At 43.0% G+C, this 21,346-nt stretch overlaps 2 protein-coding genes across 4 annotated transcripts in view; one reads left to right on the top strand and one right to left on the bottom strand.

Annotated features, from left to right (window-relative positions):
* Positions 1-21,346, bottom strand: part of LOC146712710 (butyrophilin-like protein 2) — a 70,262-nt gene that overhangs the window by 21,525 nt on the left and 27,391 nt on the right. The gene's annotated exons all lie outside the window — the stretch shown is intronic.
* On the top strand, positions 12,021-18,303 carry LOC146712712 (uncharacterized). Of its 3 annotated transcripts, none has more exons than XM_085452161.1 (6): positions 12,021-12,140; positions 13,116-13,466; positions 15,572-15,898; positions 15,988-16,089; positions 16,937-17,250; positions 17,402-18,303. In XM_085452161.1, exons 1-6 carry the CDS (start codon positions 12,104-12,106, stop codon positions 17,585-17,587), a joined length of 1,317 nt encoding a protein of 438 aa, XP_085308287.1. In that variant the 5' UTR covers positions 12,021-12,103; the 3' UTR covers positions 17,588-18,303. The 3 variants fall into 3 exon arrangements, with proteins under 3 accessions (XP_085308287.1, XP_085308289.1, XP_085308288.1); XM_085452163.1 differs by having other exon boundaries at positions 16,937-17,269; positions 17,402-17,510; XM_085452162.1 differs by having other exon boundaries at positions 12,021-12,188; positions 16,937-17,269; positions 17,402-17,510.

Raw genomic sequence — 21,346 nt, 5'->3', positions numbered from 1 at the left:
CGTGCCATCGGCCCCTCTGGCCAACACCAGTAGGCGGTAGGTGAAGTGTCTTGCCCAAGGACACAACGACCGAAACTGTCCAAGCTGGGGCTCGAACCGGCAACCTTCCGATTACAAGACGAACTGCCAAATCTTGAGCCACGATCGCCCTTATTCTTAAAAACTAAAAAAAATCTCATGTCTAAAGACTTTTAAACAACTGATAGCCAAAAAAAAGTACTGTACCATTAGAAACTGGGAAAAATTTGAAGTACTTGGATGACCAACTGTAAAATATGAATTAAACTAAACAGTGATTGATGACGTGTTGAATGTATAACAGTTGAAACCTAATCTTCAGGTATTAAAGCAACATACTGTGTGAACCTGATCTCTAAAAGTAGCAGAGCCACATCACATCCTGCAGCTCTCATAGACACGTTTATAAATGAGGCACTAAGTGGACTTCTCAGTAGTGACATCAGTGACCATCTTCCAGTTTTTAAAGTCTGTGAAGGTAATTACAAGATTAATATTTTGGACAGAAATAAAGATCACAGACGAGTAAGGACAGAGGAAACAATAAATGCTTTTAAAATGATTAAATAAATCAAAACTGGGTGAAATATATCAGAAACAAGATGTCAGTGTGTATGATGAATTCCTTAGAATATTTACATTATGATATAACACAAACTGCCCAATAAAGCAATATATTAGAAAACATAAATATATAGAGTGTCCATACATAATAAATGCATGTAAAAAGCAAAATGCACCAAACAGAAATGTCTTAAGACAGAAAACTGAAGAAGCTTAAAATGTTTATAAAAGATCCATCCATCCATCCATCTTCATCCGCTTTATCCGGGGCCAGGTCGCGGGGGCAGCAGCCTAAGCAGAGAAGCCCAGACCTCCCTCTCCCACAGCCACCTCCTCCAGCTTATCCGGGGAATACAAAGGCGTTCCCAGGCCAGCCGAGAGATGTAATCTCTCTAGGGTGTCCTGGGTCTGCCCAGGGGCCTCCTCCAGGTGGAATATGCCCGGAACACCAACCCCAGGAGGCGCCCAGGAGGCATCCTTGTCAGATGCCCGAACCACCTCAGCTGGCTCCTTTCAATGTGGAGCAGCAGCTGCTCTACTCTGAGCCCCTCCCGGATGGCCGAACTTCTCACCCTATCTCTAAGGGAGAGGCCAGCCACCCTTCTGAGGAAGCTCATTTCTGCCGCTTGTATCCGCGATCTCGTTCTTTCGGTCACTACCCACAGCTCGTGGCCATAGGTGAGGGTAGGGACGTAGATCGACCGGTAAATTGAAATCGTCGCTTTTACACTCAGCTCCCTTTTCACCACGACAGACCGGTGCAGCGTCCGCATCACTCCCGCCGCCGCACCAATCCGTCTGTCAATCTCCGGCTCCCTTCTCCCATCACTCGCGAACAAGACCCCGAGATACTTGAACTCCTCCACTTGGGGCAGGAACTCATCCCCGACCCGGAGTAGGCACTCCACCCTTTTCCGGCTGAGAACCATGGCCTCAGATTTGGAGGTGCTGATCCTCATTCCCGCTGCTTCACACTCGGCTACGAACCGTTCCAGTGCGAGCTGGAGGCCCTCACCCGATGAAGCCAACAGAACCACATCATCCGCGAAAAGCAGAGATGAGATTCTGAGGTCACCAAAGCGAAAACCCTTCACCACTTGGTTGCGCCTAGAAATCCTGTCCATAAAAATTATCAACAGAATCGGTGACAAAGGGCAGCCCTGGCGGAGCCCATCACCCACCAGGAACGAGTCCGATTTATTCCCAGCAATGCGAACCAAGCTCTTACAACGGTTGTATAGGGATCAAATGGTCTGTAGCAATGGGCCAGACACCCCATACTCCCGCAGCACCTCCCACAGGACACCCCGAGGGACACGGTCAAATGCCTTCTCCAAGTCCACAAAACACATGTAGACTGGTTGGGCAAACTCCCATGCACCCTCAAGTATCCTCGAGAGGATAAAGAGCTGGTCCAGTGTTCCGCGACCGGGACGAAAACCGCATTGTTCCTCCTGTATCCGAGGTTCGACTAGCAGACAAACTCTCCTTTCCAGCACCCTGGCATAGACTTTCCCAGGGAGGCTGAGGAGTGTGATCCCCCTGTAGTTGGAACACACCCTCCGGTCTGCTAGTCCAGGGGTACTGCCCTGATCTCCACGCAACATTGTAGAGGCGTGTCAACCAGGACAGCCCTACAACGTCCAGATCCTTCAGGAACTCGGAGCGGACCTCATCAACACCAGGGGCTCTAAGAAGGCTGGGTACTCTGAACTACCACTCGGCGCATAAGCGCAGATGACAGTCAGGACCCGTTCCCCGACCCTAAGGCGCAGGGAACAAACCCTCTCATCCACCGGGAAAAACCCCAACGTACCGGCAGCAAGCCGAGGGGATATTAGAATACCCACTCCAGCCCGCCGCCTCTCACCAGGGGCAACTCCAGACTGAGACAGAGTCCAGCCCCTCTCCAGGAGACTGGTTCCAGAGCCCAAGCCATGTGTAGAGGTGAGCCTGACTATATCTAGCCGGTACTTCTCAACCTCACGCACCAACTCAGGCTCCTTCCCCACAGATTAAAATAAAATTTGGTATAATGTTCTTTGACCAGTGTTCTGTTGAATTAAATTTTGGAATTCTGCATTTTCTAGGCCACAGATGAAGCCATTATCCAATGATCTAATAAGGAAACAACCATGGGAATTTACATCATAAAATCAAGAGATGCCAGCGGCAGCCCTGAGGACATTGGGATAGTCCTTGAAGGCCAGAGAGTCTTGCAGGATTTGGATAACTATACCCTAGCAGCTGCAATGCTGTTTGGATTAATGTACACTTTGAACCTCACCTACCCACTGGAAAAGTATACTTTCGAGGTATTATAGAAACTGGTTATGGAGCTCAAACGGAACAGCCTTTCAAAGAAGGCCCAGGTTTTCAGGAACAGACTGTACGATTGAACAGTTTTCCAGTTATGATGTGGGAAAAACTTTACAACAACCAAAGTAAAACAAATGACAGTATTAAAATATAAAACAAAGCTTAGACTTGTAGTTAAGTTTATCCAGTCTTTATTATAAGCACCGTGCTCATTCTTAACCAGCCTGCAAGTCCTGCATTTGGTTCCTCTTTCTCCAGTTTCCACACAGTACACTGACAGAAGAACAACACCTGCTGCAAAGACACGAACTGGACCTAGTTGACGTCGACTTGTATGAGCGGCAGCAGACAGCACTCTTCTTTTTGGAAAAAGAGCTGAGGTGGAAGCCGTGGATCATCCTGTGCTCTAATGGGGTGATATGGTCATTAAGATAAGATGGGGCCTGATTATTTACGACCTTGTATGTGATGAGCAGGATTTTGAATTCAATTCTGGATTTAACGGGAAGCCAATGAGGGCCTGTCAGTACTCTTGCTGCAGCATTTTGGATTAACTGAAGACTTTCCTTCATGTAAATATGTAAAAAATTGTGTATGTTTCTGTTCTGTGTCTTGTGTACTGTTTGTTTGTATATGTGTTTTTCTTGCTGCTGTTACACCCAAATTTCCCCCTGTGAGACAATTAAAGGATTTTTCTATTCTATTCTATTCTTTTCAGGGAATTTTTAGGACTTCCTGATAATAATGAATTACAGTCGTCCAGCCTGGAAGTAATAAATGCATGAACTAGTTTTTCAGCATCACTCTGAGACAGGATATTTCTAATTTTAGAGATGTTGCGCAAATGGAAGAACGCAGTCTTACATATTTGTTTAATATGTGCATTGAAGGACATATCCTGGTCAAAAATGACTCCAAGGTTCCTCACAGTGTTACCGGAGGCCAAGGTAATGCCATCCAGAGTAAGAATCTGGTTAGATACAATATTTCTAAGATTTTCAGGGCCGAGTAAAATTACCTCAATTTTATCTGAATTAAGAAGCAGAAAGTTAGCGGCCATCCAGGTCTTTATGTCTTTAAGACATTCCTGCAGTTTAACTAATTAGTGTGTGTCATCTGGCTTCATGGACAGATAGAGCTGGGTGTCATCTGCATAGCTGTGAAAATGTATGCTTTTGTCTTCTGATGCTGCCTAAGGGAAGCATGTATAATGTAAACAGAATTGGTCCTAGCACTGAACACTGTGGAACTAATTGACCACTGCAGTGCAGTACCTGTAATACCTACAGCATGTTTTAATCACTCTAATAGGATATTATGATCAACAGTATCGAACGCTGCACTGAGGTCTAGCAGGACAAGCACAGAGATGAGTCCACTGTCAGAGGCCATAAGAAGATCATTTGTAACCTTCACTAAAGCTGTTTCTGTGCTGTGATGAGCTCTGAAACCTGACTGAAACTCTTCAAATAAACCATTCCTCTGCAGATGATCTGTTAGCTGTTTGACAACTACTCTTTCAAGGATGTTTGATATGAAAGGAAGGTTGGAGATTGGCCTATAATTAGCTAAGACTGCTGGGTCTAGAGATGGCTTTTTGAGTAAAGGTTTAACTACAGCTAGCTTGAAGGCCTGTGGTACATAGCCGATCATTAGAGATAGGTTGATCATATTTAAGATCGAAGAATTAATTAATGGCAGGACTTCTTTGAGCAGTTTTGTGGGAATTTGGTCTAAAAGACACGATGATTTGGAGGAAAGTAATTATTGAAGTTAACTCAGAAAGATCAATTGGAGAAATTGGAGATAATATTACATCTGTGAGATTTCTCACAAAAGAGCTCTGACTTTTTGTCAGCCTGGCTACAGTGCTGAAGAGAAATCTAGGATGGTTCTTATTTTCTTCAATCAATGATGAATAGTGGGATGTTCTGGCTTTGCAGAGGGCTTTCTTATACAACAACAAACTTTTTCTCCAGGCTAAATGTGTCATGGTCCTGGGTCGTTTGACCCAGCATTTTGTGTTTAATATTATTATCTCATGTCCTACTTAATTCTGGTTTTGGTTTCCTGTGTCCTCCCCTTGTGCTCTCTTCGTGTCCCTGAGTTTGTGTTTGTGAATTTCCTATTTTCCTTTGAAGGTCCCGTGTCATGTTAGCGTATTCTGTTTTACTTCCTTGTCTTGCCTAATTAGGTTCAGCTGTGTTTCCCTCTGGTGTGTCATTCCCTCGTTATCTCATGTGTATTTATAGCGTGCCTGCCTATGTTCCTTGTCGCGTTGTCTGTGTAACTCTGCCTTCTCTATTCTCCATCCCATGTTCGTCCTGGGATATTATGGTTTCAGGTTTGTTCTCTAGTTTTCCCAGTTTAGGTTATGTTTTAGTTCTGTACTCGACACCCTCGCTTTTGTTGTTTTCACCTCTCATAACACTTAGAGCCCCGGAGAGCAGCCAGTTGGCTTTTCTACCATTAAAACCCTCCTACCAGCCAAATGGCTTTTAGCTAGGCTTTAGCTTCAGCCAAGTGGAAGCTAAATTGGCTAGTCATTCATATGTAAATTAGGTTGTTACCTGGGAATTCTGGAGGGAGGGGAGTGGGGGGTGTGAATGAGGGGGTGGGGGAGCTGCTAAAAGCTGTGAACTTCCTTTTGTGTTCGTCTTGATGCATTCTCAATCATCCAGGGAAATAAATCTCCAAAAGTCACCAACTTGGAGTGTTTCAGTTTGCCATCTTAGGGAGAAATCAACACACATGGGTGTATGTCCTTTGTTGCTGACATTTATTGATAAAAACAGTACAAAAAACCAACCATTTGTACACATATTTACAAATAATAATAAAAAGTGAGTGAGTACATTTCAACATTTTCAGCAATCACTCACAATCCTCAAACAATCCTCACAAGCGCCCCTCCAACGGCCAAACACATCTGTTCTCGATTGGATTATTACATTTGTGATTGACATGACATCAGATGAAAGGAAGAAAAATAGGGTCAAAATTCGTACTTGTAACTTGCAGGGTTTTTTTTTTTTTTTTTTGGCTAAGTCCACACACAAATCTTTTTTACACATACATCCTGATTTAGTGTAGAAAATATTTATGACCACATTTTGAGCCCATACTTAAAGGGTTAAAGTACGCAGCTTTAACGGTCCACAAGGGCTGTGTACTCAAAGACCCCTAAGGCTGGGAGTGAGAGGCTTGTGAAATGGGACGGTCTAGCCTCCATCGCGCTGCCCAGGTTGCCTAGCAACCATTATACTAACAGCTGGAAACGTTTCATACAGCTTTGTTTGACAGAAATGAAGGAGAACATATCTTGTTCATTTGTTTGTTTCAACATGAGCTTTGTGTGATTAGCTGAGTATCTGAGGCTGAGACCACAGGACTGTAATGGGATGAATGGGATGAATGTGCCTGATCCCATCTGCCGGTGGATCACTGACTTCCTGACGGACAGGAAGCAGCATGTGAGGCTGGGAAAGAATGTCTCGGACTCCCGGACCATCAGCACCGGCTCCCCTCAGGGCTGTGTTCTTTCTCCTCTGCTCTTCTCCCTGTACACCAACTGCTGCACCTCCACCCACCAGTCTGTCAAGCTAATCAAGTTTGCAGATGACACCACCATTATTGGGCTCATCTCGGACGGGGACGAGTCTGCCTACAGGAGGGAGGTTGAACGTCTGGTGTCCTGGTGCAGCCACAACAACCTGGTGCTGAATGCCCAGAAGACAGTGGAGATTATTGTGGACTTCAGGAAGCACACAGCTCCACTCCCCCCCATCATCCTGACTGACACCCCCATCACCTCTGTGGACTCATTCCGCTTCCTGGGTACCACCATCACCCAGGACCTGAAGTGGGAGCCCACCATCACCTCCGTCATCAAGAAAGCCCAGCAGAGGATGTACTTCCTGAGGCAGCTGAAGAAATTCAACCTGCCAACACGGACGATGATGCAGTTCTACACTGCAATCATCGAGTCCATCCTCACCTCCTCCATCACCGTGTGGTACGCTGGAGCCTCTATCAGGGACAAACAGAGACTGCAGCGTGTTGTGCGCTCTGCTGAGAAGGTGATTGGCTGCAGACTCCCATCTCTGCAGGACCTGCACACCTCCAGGACACTGGGGCGTGCAGCTCGGATCTCAGCTGACCCTTCTCACCCTGGACACAGTCTGTTTGACCTGCTCCCCTCAGGCAGGAGGCTCCGGTCCATTCGCACCAGAACCTCTCGCCATAAGAACAGTTTCTTCCCCTCTGCTGTTGGACACATGAACAATAACCGTATGACTGTTCCCACCACTAACACATGACCCTACGCTGTGTCACTGCATCATTCCATGTTTGGCACTGATCACCACCTGCACTCATGTATATATCTTTCTACGCAGCACTTTTAATTCTTATTCTCATGTATATATCTCATGTATATCTCATGCACATATCTTTCCACGTAGCACTTTTAATTCTTATTCTTACTTTTATTTTTTTTTCATGTCTATTTAAGTGCAATTTATGACACTATGTTTGCACTGAAGCACCGCAGCAATTTCCTAATGTTGTAAACCTGCTCAACATTTGGCAATAAACTGATTCTGATTCTGATTCTGATTCTAAAACATGATTGTTGGGCTTCATTTCTGTGCTGAACAGGCATTTTAAGATCAGTTAGTAAATAACAATTAGCTAATGTTGTTCATGAGTTCAAAGTCATCTCACTTTGGTAATGAAAATATAATATGGCCAATATTATAGTTATTATAATAGTCATTATTAGTTATTGCAGCAGTGAACATGAACTCTGTGTCAAACACTGAGCTTCAGTAAAGATTCAAGTTGCAGTTATTTATATGTCTTATCACCTTAAATCTTCACTCAAAGACAAGTATCTTTGACAGTGTATATATAGGTGTATCATATATAAGAGACAAATGTTGTTCCTTCAGTATGTTGGCATTACTAAATTTGGCTCATTGCGTACATATATTTATAAAAAGAAAATGTACAAGCTGTGATAACTGTTTCTGATAGAATGAAGAGTAGACTGATAAACAAAATATTCCTTTATTGGGTGAGAAAATCAGACCATGTCATAACTGCTTTAAGTCACACAGAATAGACATCAGAGCCTTAAAAGCAAGAAATCAGATGGTTTACAGGAAGCCAAAGCTGAAGCTTTATGAGGGTCATTTACATGATTTATTAAGATAAGATAAGATAAGATAACCTTTATTAGTCCCACACGTGGGAAATTTGTTTTGTCACAGCAGGAAGTGGACAGTGCAAAAGTTATGAGGCAAAAATTAGAATACAGCAAAAATTAGAATACAATTATCACTTTATTTTACTGGAACTTTAACCTCCTAAGACCTGAACTCTTCCACAGCATATATTTTTAATTTCTCTTTGATATTTGGGCTGATTGGGACCCAATGAATATAAAAACAAAGAATTACCAAATTTGTTTTACCTGATTTTTCTTTCTAAAAAAATGAGAGCCAAATATCAATCAATCTTTATTTATAAAGCACTTTTCATACAAAGATGTAGCACAAAGTGCTTTACATGGTTAAAAGCAGCCCACCCCACCCTCCAACTCACTCCCCACACTCTCATCAACATAAACATGAGGATATTCATTTAAAATTTCAGTAGCAGTATAATGTATTTTAGTCTAAATAACCCAAAATGTGATGTCCACATATGTGGACGGCAGGTCCTAGGAGGTTAAGATCAGTAAAGCTTTGCTTTATATCACTTTATCTTACACTCAGCGCTGTCATTGCTTCCTTCCTTCAAAACACAGCAGCTCAGAGATCATCCAGATCTGCGTGTCATGTATTTGTAACAACACACAGGCTGTTTGGAAGTCTTTTTGCCTAAAATTTGTGGGAAAGTGGAAAACTCTACAATAGTTTTTATCAACAATCTTTAAAGGTTCTGAAATGAATATGTAAAACATGATATTAACACCAACCGCCCCCAACATGTCCGGCTGGATAACCGCTGCTCATCTACCATCACAATGAACACCGGTGTACCACAAGGCTGTGTGATGAGCCCTTTCCTCTACTCCCTCTTCACCCACGACTGCAGACCTGCTGATGGTTCCAACACCATCATTAAGTTTGCAGATGACACCACGGTGATTGGCCTCATCAGTGACAACGATGAGGCCGCCTACAGGGAGGAGGTGGATCGTCTGGCTGAGTGGTGCGACACAAACAACCTGCTGCTTAACACCGAGAAGACCAAGGAGCTCACCGTGGACTACAGGAGGAATGCTGACCCACATCCACCCATCCACATTAAGGGGACGGCTGTGGAGCGTGTGAGCAGCTTCAAGTTCCTGGGAGTCCACATCTCCGAGGATCTCACCTGGACGACCAACTGCTCCAAGCTGGTCAAGAAGGCTCACCAGCGCCTCTTCTTCTTGAGGACTCTGAGGAAGAACCACCTGTCCTCAGACATCCTGGTGAACTTCTATCGCTGCACCATCGAGAGCATCCTGACCAACTGTATAACAGTCTGGTACGGGAACTGCTCTGCCTCGGACCGGAAGGCGTTGCAGAGGGTCGTGAAAACTGCCCAGCGCATCGCCGGAGCACCACTTCCTGCCATAAAAGACATCTACAGGAAGCGGTGTCTGAAAAGGGCTGGGAAAATCATCAAAGACCCCAGTCACCCATCACATGGACTCTTCACCCTCCTGCCCTCTGGGAGGCGCCACAGGAGCCTCCGGACTAAGACCACCAGGTACCGGAACAGCTTCTTCCCCACAGCTGTCAGACTCCTGAACTCTGCCTCCTGACATCTGACCCACGTTAAACTCATGGACTGAACATACACACACACACAATGGACAACTGTACCCTCAAACACACAATAATAACATGGACTGAACCACCACTCACAACCACTAGCACTTTATATAGCCTCTGTAGAAACTATCTACACCCTCACTTATCTTAACTGCACTACTGTATAGCTCTGTGTAAATAATCATTCTGTACATTCAATAATCTTTAATCCTACAACTGTTTACAACTTGCATAGTTCCCATTTCTGTATAGCTGTATATCTCAGATTTCTGTAAAGTTATTTATTTCATATTCTGTATAGTTTTTCATATTTATATCCTGTTCATATCCTGTACATAGCCTGTACTCACTACAGCCTGTACATACTTAGTTATAGAATATTCACAACATACTTCATACCGTGTACATTATAACATACCATAATAGACCCATTTCTGTAATATACTCACATATCTATATTATTGCTAATATATATTGTAATATATCTATATCACTAAAGCACTTCTGGATGGATGCAAACTGCATTTCGTTGCCTTGTACCTGTGCATGTGCAATGACAATAAAGTTGAATTCTATTCTATTCTATTCTATTCTATTCTATTAACACATGTAACATGAAACTGCAGCTCTGCAGAACAGCAACCATTGCTGTTTACTCCCAAGAGGGAGTGGATGGGGAGCCGTTAGGAAGTCTGATGTTAGGAAGCCTCACATACAGATCTGGAAATCTCCTCCTACTGTAAAAAACACTTGAGACTCATCTGAAAGTTTAGTCAGATAATGATTTTCCACCCTGGGCTGGAGGGAAATGAGCACAGTCTTATCTTTTAAATGTACATATTTGTAATTAATTAAAAATCAAACGCTGTGCCAGTTTCTGGCTTTGCTTGAGAGTGTGTCCAGCAAACCTGATGGTACAGACTCTTAAAATCAAACACATCCAAACTCTGAGGCTGTGAGCAAAACACGAAGCACTGAGGCCAAGAACAGCTGTAATCCTGTGTGATTATTACAGGAAGCACAGCAGTCTGTTCTCTCTTTGACTTTAGAAAATGATTTATTGGGATCAACACGAATGTTAACAGAGGGAGAATTTTACTGATTGTCTTAAAAACAATGCACCAATTTAATAACTCGGTGTAGAAAGTACTTTGTTACACTACTTGTTACATCACATTTACGTTACTGTGTAATACAACCTGGTTGTCTTAGAGTTATCACATAACAATATAAACCTGAGGCTGCAGTCTGACACACCCACACAAATCTGGTAACATTTTATATTACTGATGATTTAACAGTTTTTACTGAGCCAATTTTAATGGCTTTAAACTGGAGAAGGCACCAGTATACCACAGGTTTTTGGTTTGACTCTACTAGCACACTAGTGAGTACATGTCATATGTTTTCAGATTCTAGACAAGATATTGTTTTTGATATAATTCATTTAATCTATAGACTCAAACATCGAGGGATAGAAATACATTCTTATGGATTCCTGCACATATCTGTGTAGATGGAAATGAACAGGCTGATACATTTGTTAAAGGTGCAATAAGAAATAATCATGTAGATATGAATATAAACACAGTAAAGATGAGGTTAAAAATGGCCTGTATTTATATAGTCCTTTATAATAGTCCCTAAGCACTTTACACAACCAGTCATCCACCCATTCACACACTGGTGATGGCAGCTACATTGTAGCCACAGACAGAGGTGAGGCTGCTGGACACTGGCGCCACCAGTAGGCAGCGGGTGAAGTGTCTTGCCCAAGGACACAACAACTGAGACTGTCCGAGCCGGGGCTCAAACCGGCAACCTTCCGATTACAAGGCGAACTCCCAACTCCTGAGCCACGATCGCCACCTTAAAAGTATAATTAAGGTGAAGTTAATGGAAAAGTGGCAGGCATGATGGGACAGAGAAGGTAAAGGTAGTGGGACAGTAGAAGAAGTCAGAGAAGTAAAAAAAAAAACGAGGATATAATTTCGAGAGTAAGATTTGGTCACACAGGGTTAAATAGCACACTTAAAAAGATGAATAAGCACGAGACAGGAGACATTTGATCATGTAATGTTAGAATGTGGTAAATATAGGTGGGAAAGGCAAATACAGAAATCTGAATCACAGAAAAATACAGTTCAATTAAGGGTAACATAAATATTTCAAATGAGTGCCGGTCATGGAGTTTATAGAGCGATATTTGTGTTTTTAAGAGCAACAGCTGTTTATATGAAAACAAAGGTGTAACGATGTCCAGAAGGTGGCGGTAATGCACCTGAAGCTGTTTGCCAACCGCTACACAAGGATAGAAGAAGCAGCAGCTGCAGGCTGTGGTGGCATCGAGCAATAACGGAATTTTCTCCCGGAGAATGAAGACGTTGCTGACGTCACTGCTCCTCGTGCTCGGTAGGAAAGTCGCTCTGACCCTGTTTGAAGGCGCACGCGCTCACTCAGGTGTGTGCCTTCCAACAATAAGAAGTGTAACGTGAGTTTACTGTGAATCCGCGCGCTGTCCTGAACTTCACCATGTGATGAACCGTGTGTGTCTGCGGCCTGGTGGGGGCGCTGTTCCTCTGTATCCGCTCTTCATGACGCACTGGAGCAAATATTTAACCCTCACGTCACCCGGCTGAGGGCACCGCCCTGTTTGTCGGACAGTAATGATGCGGAGCTGGACTCTTAGCTGGGCTGTTGCTGCTGCAGAGTTTGTGTCATGTTGTGTTTTTAACTGGTAGCGAGTGAAGCTGTAGATCATTTAAACATAGGATACAGTTCATCTTCTCTATAAATCCTCTTTTTCCAGCAACACTGAAAACAACCAACTGTTAAAACAAACAAGCAGCACAAAACAATATGAAGCAGTATAGTGGAAGCCATTGTTGACAGTCACCTCATGCACTGTTTGTATATCCATGTCCACACATGCTTCAGTGGATGGCTGCACATATTTTGCACAGTTAGCTGCTGTTGTGTAAAAGCAGCAGGTGTCCACAGAGATCTGACTTAAGATGAGGATAAAAAGTAAAAAGCAGCTTTTCTTCTGTTTTCTGCTTCATGTGTGCTGAGTCAACAATGTTGTGTTGATTAGACGTCTAAGCAGCGTCTAAATGTCAGGGTTTAAATGTGAGGCTGTCAAGACGTCGAGCAGGAATTTGCAAAGTGCTGAAAGCTCAAAAAATCTCTTCCTTCTCTTTTCAACAAGCTCAGAAGATGTTTTTCACCTCAGTGTAAGGAAGTCGTCACTAACCTCTGATGCCTTTGAAACATCCGTTGGTTTTGTGTAATTACTCATTGTGTGGCTGTGATGGACGTTGTATGTTTGTAACTTTCTGAAGCCAACTGAAACACTCAGTTTGTGTTCTTGTTTGTGTCTCCTGCCAGTTTCCCAGCATGCCCTGACTGCAGTGGTGGAGGTGTATGAGGGCGTAATGTCTGTCCTGTTGCCCTGCAAGCACTCAGGTTTTATCCCTGAGGATGACCCCACAGTGCTGTGGACTCGTAGTGATCTCAATCCTAAATCTGTCCATGTGAGACGAGAAGAAGCAGATGATCTCAGAGGGCAAAACCAGCGTTACAGCGGGCGCACGTCGATGAGGCCTGATGCTTTGGACTCTCTAGACTTCAGCCTCACTCTGAGAAACCCAACAAAGACTGACAGCAGCATCTACACCTGCTCCATCAGTGATGGGACAGAAGATCAGAGACTGAGAGACATCCAGCTGCAGGTCAAAGGTCGGTAATTAACCTGACCTGAACAGAATGAACGTTTTGGGATCTCTTAAAGTAAGACGTCTGTTAGTGGACTGGTGGTGCTGAGAGAAGCTTTAATGAAGTCAGTCAGGAAAAGAACCTGAAGATCCCAGTGTGTGATCCAAACATCTCTGCTTTTAAGATTAGACATCAGACTTTCATTTTGATAAAGCTCCCTGTGATCTGGATCTTAGTGCTGCTGCTACAGGCTGAGGCTGCCTGGTTTATGGTCTGTCTGAGCTCCTCTTTCTCCTCGTTCTTCCCCATCACCAAGTCATGCTCATAGATCTTTGAATTCTTTTCTGTGTAAAACACTCCAAACTCGAGTGCTCTCACAGATGGATGAAGGTGAAATCAACGTGGTAAGAAAATAGTTGGAGGAACCTAATTAGAAAGGGAGAGATTCAAGGATTCAGGTCAACAAGCTGCTGTGACTATAAGTCATTGCTAACAGCTAAAGTGTAGCTTTTACATGTTTCAGTGCAAGTAGGGCTGCACGATTTTGCATAAAATGAGAATCACGATTTTTTGGCTTAGAATTGAGGTCACGATTCTCTCACGATTTTCTTTTCCAGTATAAATATTTATTGCACTTATTTACTGCACATCAACTTCGTAACAGGTGAGACTGAACATAAAAACAATAAATAAACATAAAAACAACAAAGTGTTGTACTGCTTGAAATTCCGTCTCCACCGTTGCTCGACGCTGCGTGTACAGAGCAGGTAGTGCAACAATAGAAAAATAGTTGCGGGACGGCACTGTGTAGCGTTTGTCTAGGGTGTTGATCGTTTTCCTAAATCCCTCGTTTTGCACAGTGTTGATGGAGCCATATCTTTGGTCAGGTGATAAGTGATAGCCTCCGTAATTTCTTTGTGCCTGCGGGAGTTCGACGGGTATAGGGAAGCGCTGTATAAGGTTCCCGTTATTGATGTTTGGGTGGTTGACCGGGACGGATTTTCTCCTGTCACTTTCTCGTCATCCCTGACGTGCTCTCCGTGGTTTTTTCCTGCTAATGTTAGCATCACACGGCACAGCTTCTGTATCACGTGGTATAAGGCTCCGCCCTCGTCATTTGTTGAGCAGGAAGAGAGAGTGCTTGTTTTCATGCAGAGTACGTCCCGGATCAAAATGCGGTACAATCGTCGTCTTTTTTTTTTTTTTTTTTAAATCGTTGTCATTTGGAAATGAGATCGCACATAAGTATGAATCGAGATCGCGATTTTCTAACGATTAATCGTGCAGCCCTAAGTGCAAGTAAGGAATAATCCAACAATAGCTCTTCCAGCCTGATTAAAACCCATGTTAATACACACTGTATGTGTTTGCATCATATATAGTCAGGACTACTGAGCGATGGTGGTGGACCACCTAGAACAGAAATGCCAGGGACGATGTTTTTGTCCCAGCCCATTAAAGTCAGTCTGTCGGCATCTCTCAGGTTTCATTACAACTGTTCATTTTAAAGCTCAGTTTTTAAGAGCCTAGTTTCTTTTGCAGGATGTTTCACAATATAAATATATGTAATTTATCAAACACATCATATACAAAACTAATATGTGATTAAAACTATGACATTACATGTAAGCATTAAGTCTAACGTCTCTTCTTCTCCTGTCCTCTTTCTTATCTTTGTCCATCTTCTTTCCTCTCTGTCTGAATTACAGCAGCTGGACCTTTAGCTGCGACACACTGTGAGACAAACTGCACACAAACAGTTTGTGTGTTTGCTGATGTTTGTTAACACTGCATTTGAAATTAGCTGACACTTAAACATCACGCGGTGTCCGCTCGCTTCTCCAGTGCAAGCTAGATTCTGTAGACATGACTTACGGACACGTGCACTCCCACTTCATCCCTGAGTAGAAACACTAAACCTAAAGTAACCAGCCTGTTTTGAAAATGTAAGAAGTAGAAAGTTCTGATACCTGAAAAATTTACTTACGTAACAAAGTATTTGTACTTTGTTACTTGTGACTCAGTAACATTGATACCCAGATCTAGTAGGTCACGGCTATGCTATTACTTAAAGTGTGTCTGCTGATTCTTCTTCTACAGTTGATATTGTGGTTTCTCGTCCTCTCAGACCAGCAGGTGGAGGTGAAGGTTGTTGGAGGCTCAGACTCCGTCATCCTGCCGTGCCAAATCAAACCTGACCTGCCTGAGGACACCACAGTGGAGTGGACTCGCTCTGACCAAGAACTGGTCCATGTGTATTCAAACAGAAGTGACGACCTGACGAAACAGGACGGACTTTACAGAGACCGAACAAAGATGAACGAAGACCTGCTGAGAACTGGAGACCTCAGCCTGACCCTGAAACAGCCCACAGAGAGAGACGGTGGAGGATACATCTGCACCATCTACAGGGACAAAGACATCCTGAGACAGAAAGTAGTGCTGCAGGTCAAAGGTCAGAGCTGCAGATTAAGACCAAAGGTCAATGCAGGAGGTTAAGGTCAGAGTTCAGAGGTCATGTGTTTGTTTAATGTTTCTCCACAGAACCGTTTCCATCCTGGGCCACAGCTCTCCTGGTTTTCCTGCTTCTTGTTCTGGTTGTTTCTGCGGTTCTTTTATTTAATTTCTGGCATCACATCATGTCATGTGAGTGTCTCCTACTACACTACCCATAATGCCACAGCATGACTTTACTAAACAGTGTGTGCTGCATTGATCTGACACAGAGGCTGCATGTGGACAAGCTGTTCTTCTTCTGTGGTGGTAAACAGCAGCTGACATGGAAACATGCTGACAGTAAATGTTCCTCCTTGAGTTGTGCTCAGTCATGTGGTGGAGAGCTTCAGATGTTCAGACACAGGAGAGCTTCATGGTTTCTGTGCTGATGTGTGTGAGACATGGCCGACTGTGGAGTCACCGATTATTTCATGAAGTCTTATCTCGGCTTCCTAGAACCTCTCCTGCTCAAGCCTGTGAGCATCACCCTGTTGTCTCGTCACACAGCAAACTAAAGATCCAGGAAACACAAGAAATTGAAAATAATCAAATCTAAAATGAAACACATATTTAAAAAGAGCTAATGTATTAGCTCTTTTTAAATATTAGTCTTTTTTAAACAACAAATAATGTGCAAATAGGAAACTAAATATATTTTCTGTCCACAAGTTCAATAAAGATTCAAATGAAATCAAAGCGATTTTATTTTCCCGTCCAAAATAAAGTTTCCAACTTTTACAGATGAGTCATTTTATAAATTCACGACAGCAGTGGACGTGCTCTGGAGTGAGGCTCACGCTTATCTTTGTTCCCAGCTGCTGATAACCTGCTGAAGAAGCTCTGTCATGACTTCAGCCATGTGGGAGGTGCATGAGCCTCTTTACAGGACGAACTCATTCATGTACCTGTGCTTTTATTTGTTTTATGTTTAGAATTAACCTCTAAAAACCTGCTGTTACCGTCTGTACAGCTCATGTTGTGTTCATTGTCTTCTCAGTCATTCCGGTGGAGGTGGAGGTGGTGGAGGGGGCGGAGTCTGTCCAGCTGCCCTTCAAAACCACAAAAAACCTGCCTGAAGATGTTAAAGTGTTGTGGGAACGCTATGATCCCAGAATGAAGGCCCACGTGTATCACAACGGCTCCGACCTGCCTGAAGAACAGAGCGAGGTTTACAGAGGCCGGACGAGGATGAGGGGAGACCCACTGAGGACTGGAGACCTGAGCCTGACTGTGGAACGGCCCACGGAGGGAGACGGTGGGGAGTACAAGTGTTTGGTGTGGAGGAGGGGAGACTTCATCAGAAAGAAAACCGTGAGGATCAGAGTCAAAGGTGTGTGTGTGTGTGTGTGTGTGTGTGTGTGTGTGTGTGTGTGTGTGTGTGTGTGTGTGTGTGTGTGTGTGTCTGTCTGTCTGTGTGCCTGTGTGTGTGTGTGTCTCTGACTGTCTTGTGTCTCCTCTGCAGGAAGAGTTCAGGTCCAGGATCAAACTGCTGGTGAGCAGCTCTGACATGAACCATCACTCCTCCACATCCAGCACTGTGGGGAAAGCTGTGGATTGTAAACTTTCAGTCACGTATCAGCTTCCTGTCACACACGAGGACTTCCTGTTAAGGTCAAAAGTTCATCTATCAGCAGCTTATGCATCGTAAAACTCCACCCGAGTGTTTCAGAGGATGATGATTCTCGATGGTGGTCTTTTCAGAGCTCAGTGTTTGGGCATAAAATCCCAGATATGACACACAATGATGGACAGCAGCGCCACTGCAGTATCAGCGGTGCTGGTTATTCATCATGTGTGTACTTTAAAGGAAGGAACGAGCAGCAGCATGAGAATAAGCTCCATGTGTGCACTTCCAGAGAGGATGCAGCTTCATCAGATGCACAAATCAGCAGTTGCATTTGAGCTTTATTAGCAGAGCCTGTCGCTGAGCTCTCTATTTAAACTTGAATCAGTCTTTTGCAGTAATTTGAACATGTTGGTGCTCACAGTCAGAGCCCTGCATATATCAGTGAGTTACTGCAACCATACGTAACGTCTGGCTCTCTGAGGTCAGCTGATCAGTGCTTGTTGGCTTTCTATTCATTATAAAGTGATCGAGCTTCATTACATTTAATAAAATCACGTGAAGAGTGAAAGCATGGAGGAACAGAGCTGCTGAAGTGCAGTCTGTTTACATATTCAGTAGGGCTGCAACGATACACAAAATTCACGGTTCGGTTCGATATTTTTTCGATACAAAAGAATGTTCATGCTTTTTTAATTTGTCATTTATTAAAATGATAAATATATATTTTAACTCAAAAGTAGTTTTTAAATGTAATGTTGCTGAAACAACAAAGTAATAAAGAAAATAAATATATCTGATTGAGGAATCACTCATCTTTTGAAAAGAGAGTTTATTACAGAGAAATGGCTCTTTCCAAAATAAAAGCCAATAAATAAAACCAAAATAGTTCCAAACGCCAGATCTGAATGAGGGTGGGGGAGGTTCAATTTGCCATGTTGCAAGGAGAGCTTAACTTCTGTCTCGCTAAGCTAAGTCGAGCTTAGCTTCTGTCTGCTAGCTTGCCCTGCGCTCAGTGAATCTGCGTTCGACTACTCCGCCTAGGCTGCACTGTCGAGCGCAGATCCACTGAGCGCTCAACACAGACAGCATCGTCAGAAGGAAAGTTGATAAAATAAATTACAAATTTTGTATTGTTCGATACATATGCGTACCGAACCGAAAGCACTGTATCGAACGGTTCAATATCGATACGAGTATCGTTGCACCCCTAATATTTAGGGATAACTATCGTGCCAATGACAGAATATGTTTCTAATTATGGAAGAAATGTCTTTATTAATAATAGAAGAATTGGAGCTGGTGCACGCCTGTTTCACTGACTGTTACAATCACTGTTTACATGTATGAATATCTATAACTATGCAAATATTATTAAAGTTATTTTATCCTTTCTTTAAAAAAAAAATCTGTTTGTTGCAAAAAAACATATAATTAAAAGTCAATTGACCTTTTTTTTTTAACAACTGTTGGATTATTCAAACAGGGGTGGATCTATGGGGACAAGGGGAGGCAACTGTGTCCCTCCTGTAGAGCCCGCCCCCCACCACCCACCACCACAACTTCTGTATTCTCAAAATACTTTTCACCTGTTCTTGTTTTTCCGGTGCACAGTGGGAGGTTTTCCCCTCTAAAGCTTGTTAAAATCCTCTTGTTCTTGTTTTCTTACAGCACATGATGACACAATAAGTACAGGGTGGGCCATTTATATGGATACAGCGTAATAACATGGGAATGGTTGGTGATATTAAAGTCCTGTTTGTGGCACATTAGTATATGTGAGGGGCAAACTCCTCAAGATGGGTGGTGACCATGGTGGCCATTTAGAAGTCGGCCATCTTGGAAAACAACATTTGCTTTTTCAATAGGCAGAGGGCCATGTGACACATCAGACTTATTGAAATGTCACAAGACAAACAAGGGTGTGCTTGGTTTCAACGTAACTTTATTCTGTCATGTCATCACAGCTGGTACAAATTAGACTTACAGACGACCGCTTCTGGTCCCCAGGCCGTATGTTTGAAAGTCAATAAACAACACTGAGAGGCAGTCGACGGTTTGATCTCCTACAAAAATAAAATTAAGTAGAGCCTGAAATCTGTTCTAATAGAAACTGTGTGAATCCTCTGTGGGGCTTTGTTTTGTTACAAAAACATCACAAATATGAATACTGCCTAAATCCTGGAACACAGCATTTATATTAGCTGTTGGAGTCCAGTCACTCTGACATGTGTGACTGTAGATCTTGGCTGTGTGCTGGCCAGCTGTCGCGTCTCACTCCAGCTCAGAGGATCCAAGCGATGCTGCTCCATCTGCACTCTGCTGTCTCCTCCTCCTCCTTCAGTCTCTCCTCCTCCTCCTCCTTCCATATGGTTCAGTGAAGCCTGTAGCTCCACCTGCCTGACAGCAGCTACCAGCAGACAACATGCACCTCCTGTCACATCTCCAGGATGTCTGAACACGAGCCCACGTCCACGTGAAGAGACCTCATTAAAACAGCAGAGCTGCGATCAGCTGAGTTATGATCAGAGATATGTCTGTGAAGGTTCTCAGTCATCCAGGTCATCGTAGTTCTTTGCAAGCTCCTTTGACTATGATCAGAGATGAAAAAGCACCTCTCATATTTAAAACTGTTTCCTGAACAAATCGAATTTATCTTTGTGTTTATTGATTCATGATTGGTTTTGCCCTCCAGAGTCAACAGCTCATTTAACAGCCTGTTTATCGTATGTAACATTGCAGAGGTGGGACCAAGTCATTGTTTTGCAAGTCTCAAGTAAGTCTCAAGTCTTTATCCTCAAGTCTCAAGTCAAGTCTCAAGTAATGTCAGGCAAGTCAGAGTCGAGTCTCAAGTCACTGGTGTAAAAGTCCGAGTCAAGTCACAAGTCTGAAACTTTGAATTTCAAGTCCTTTCGAGTCTTTAAAAAAAACAAACGAAAAAATAATGTTGCAGTTATGCTAAATGTAAATATTAGACCATGTAATTTTAAAATCTGTGTTTTTCTCAACACATACAAAATAGTGAACTTAGAAAATATACACAAATTGTGAAATTGCACCTCTTTAAAATGCAGCTCAATTAAACCTAGCTCCAAGAATAATTTTCACAGTTCACAGTTCTGAGATAAGCTGCATGTTATTCTTGGATGCGGTTGTAGGACCAGCTTTAAAATCGCATGACAAAAATATCATACACATTAAAAAAAACTGCATCACCAACGTAGCCTGGAAAACATTTGCTAGTTAGATGAAGTCAGCTATCTCATCTTAGCATATTTATATGCATATTTATAATTATACGGTTCTTGGAGTGAGTGCATACACTCATGAAGTTTAGTAACTTCCGGTCACTGCAACAAGCCCAGGTACAGTTTACCGCCGGATGGGTGCAGGACCTTGAAATGCACCGTGTAGAACGAAAGACCATCGTACGTATCATAAGTTTACCAGTCTCACAAATCGTCTTCATAAATACACATTCGTTAACCGTTTATTAATAGGACCTTTGAGCTCAACGGTAATTAATTAGTAGTGGAAATAATTTCTGGTATGCATCACAGAAATGTAGCAGTGACAACAATATTGTATGCTGTAATCGTACTGGGCAATTAGTGATACAAAACAACTGTTTTATCCTGTGAATAAAAGTATATGTTTTTGTCAATGTACCATAATAACAGAAGCGAAACGCAATATTGTGTCAGGACAATTCACTATTTATGCACAATAAATAAAGGAGCATAGCGCGACAATTTCTGTTCAGCGCCAGACTTGCTTGTAACCTATATCACCAATTATGTTAAGAAAAATGACGCATTAACTACAACAGCAGACTGACCTTTG

The sequence above is a fragment of the Copadichromis virginalis genome, linkage group LG3 (assembly GCF_057382275.1).
Source record: "Copadichromis virginalis isolate Kocher_CV1m ecotype Utaka linkage group LG3, C_Virginalis_male_GT1.1, whole genome shotgun sequence".
In the NCBI taxonomy this organism is placed as follows: domain Eukaryota; kingdom Metazoa; phylum Chordata; class Actinopteri; order Cichliformes; family Cichlidae; genus Copadichromis; species Copadichromis virginalis.
This window is presented reverse-complemented; position numbering and strand designations above follow the sequence as displayed.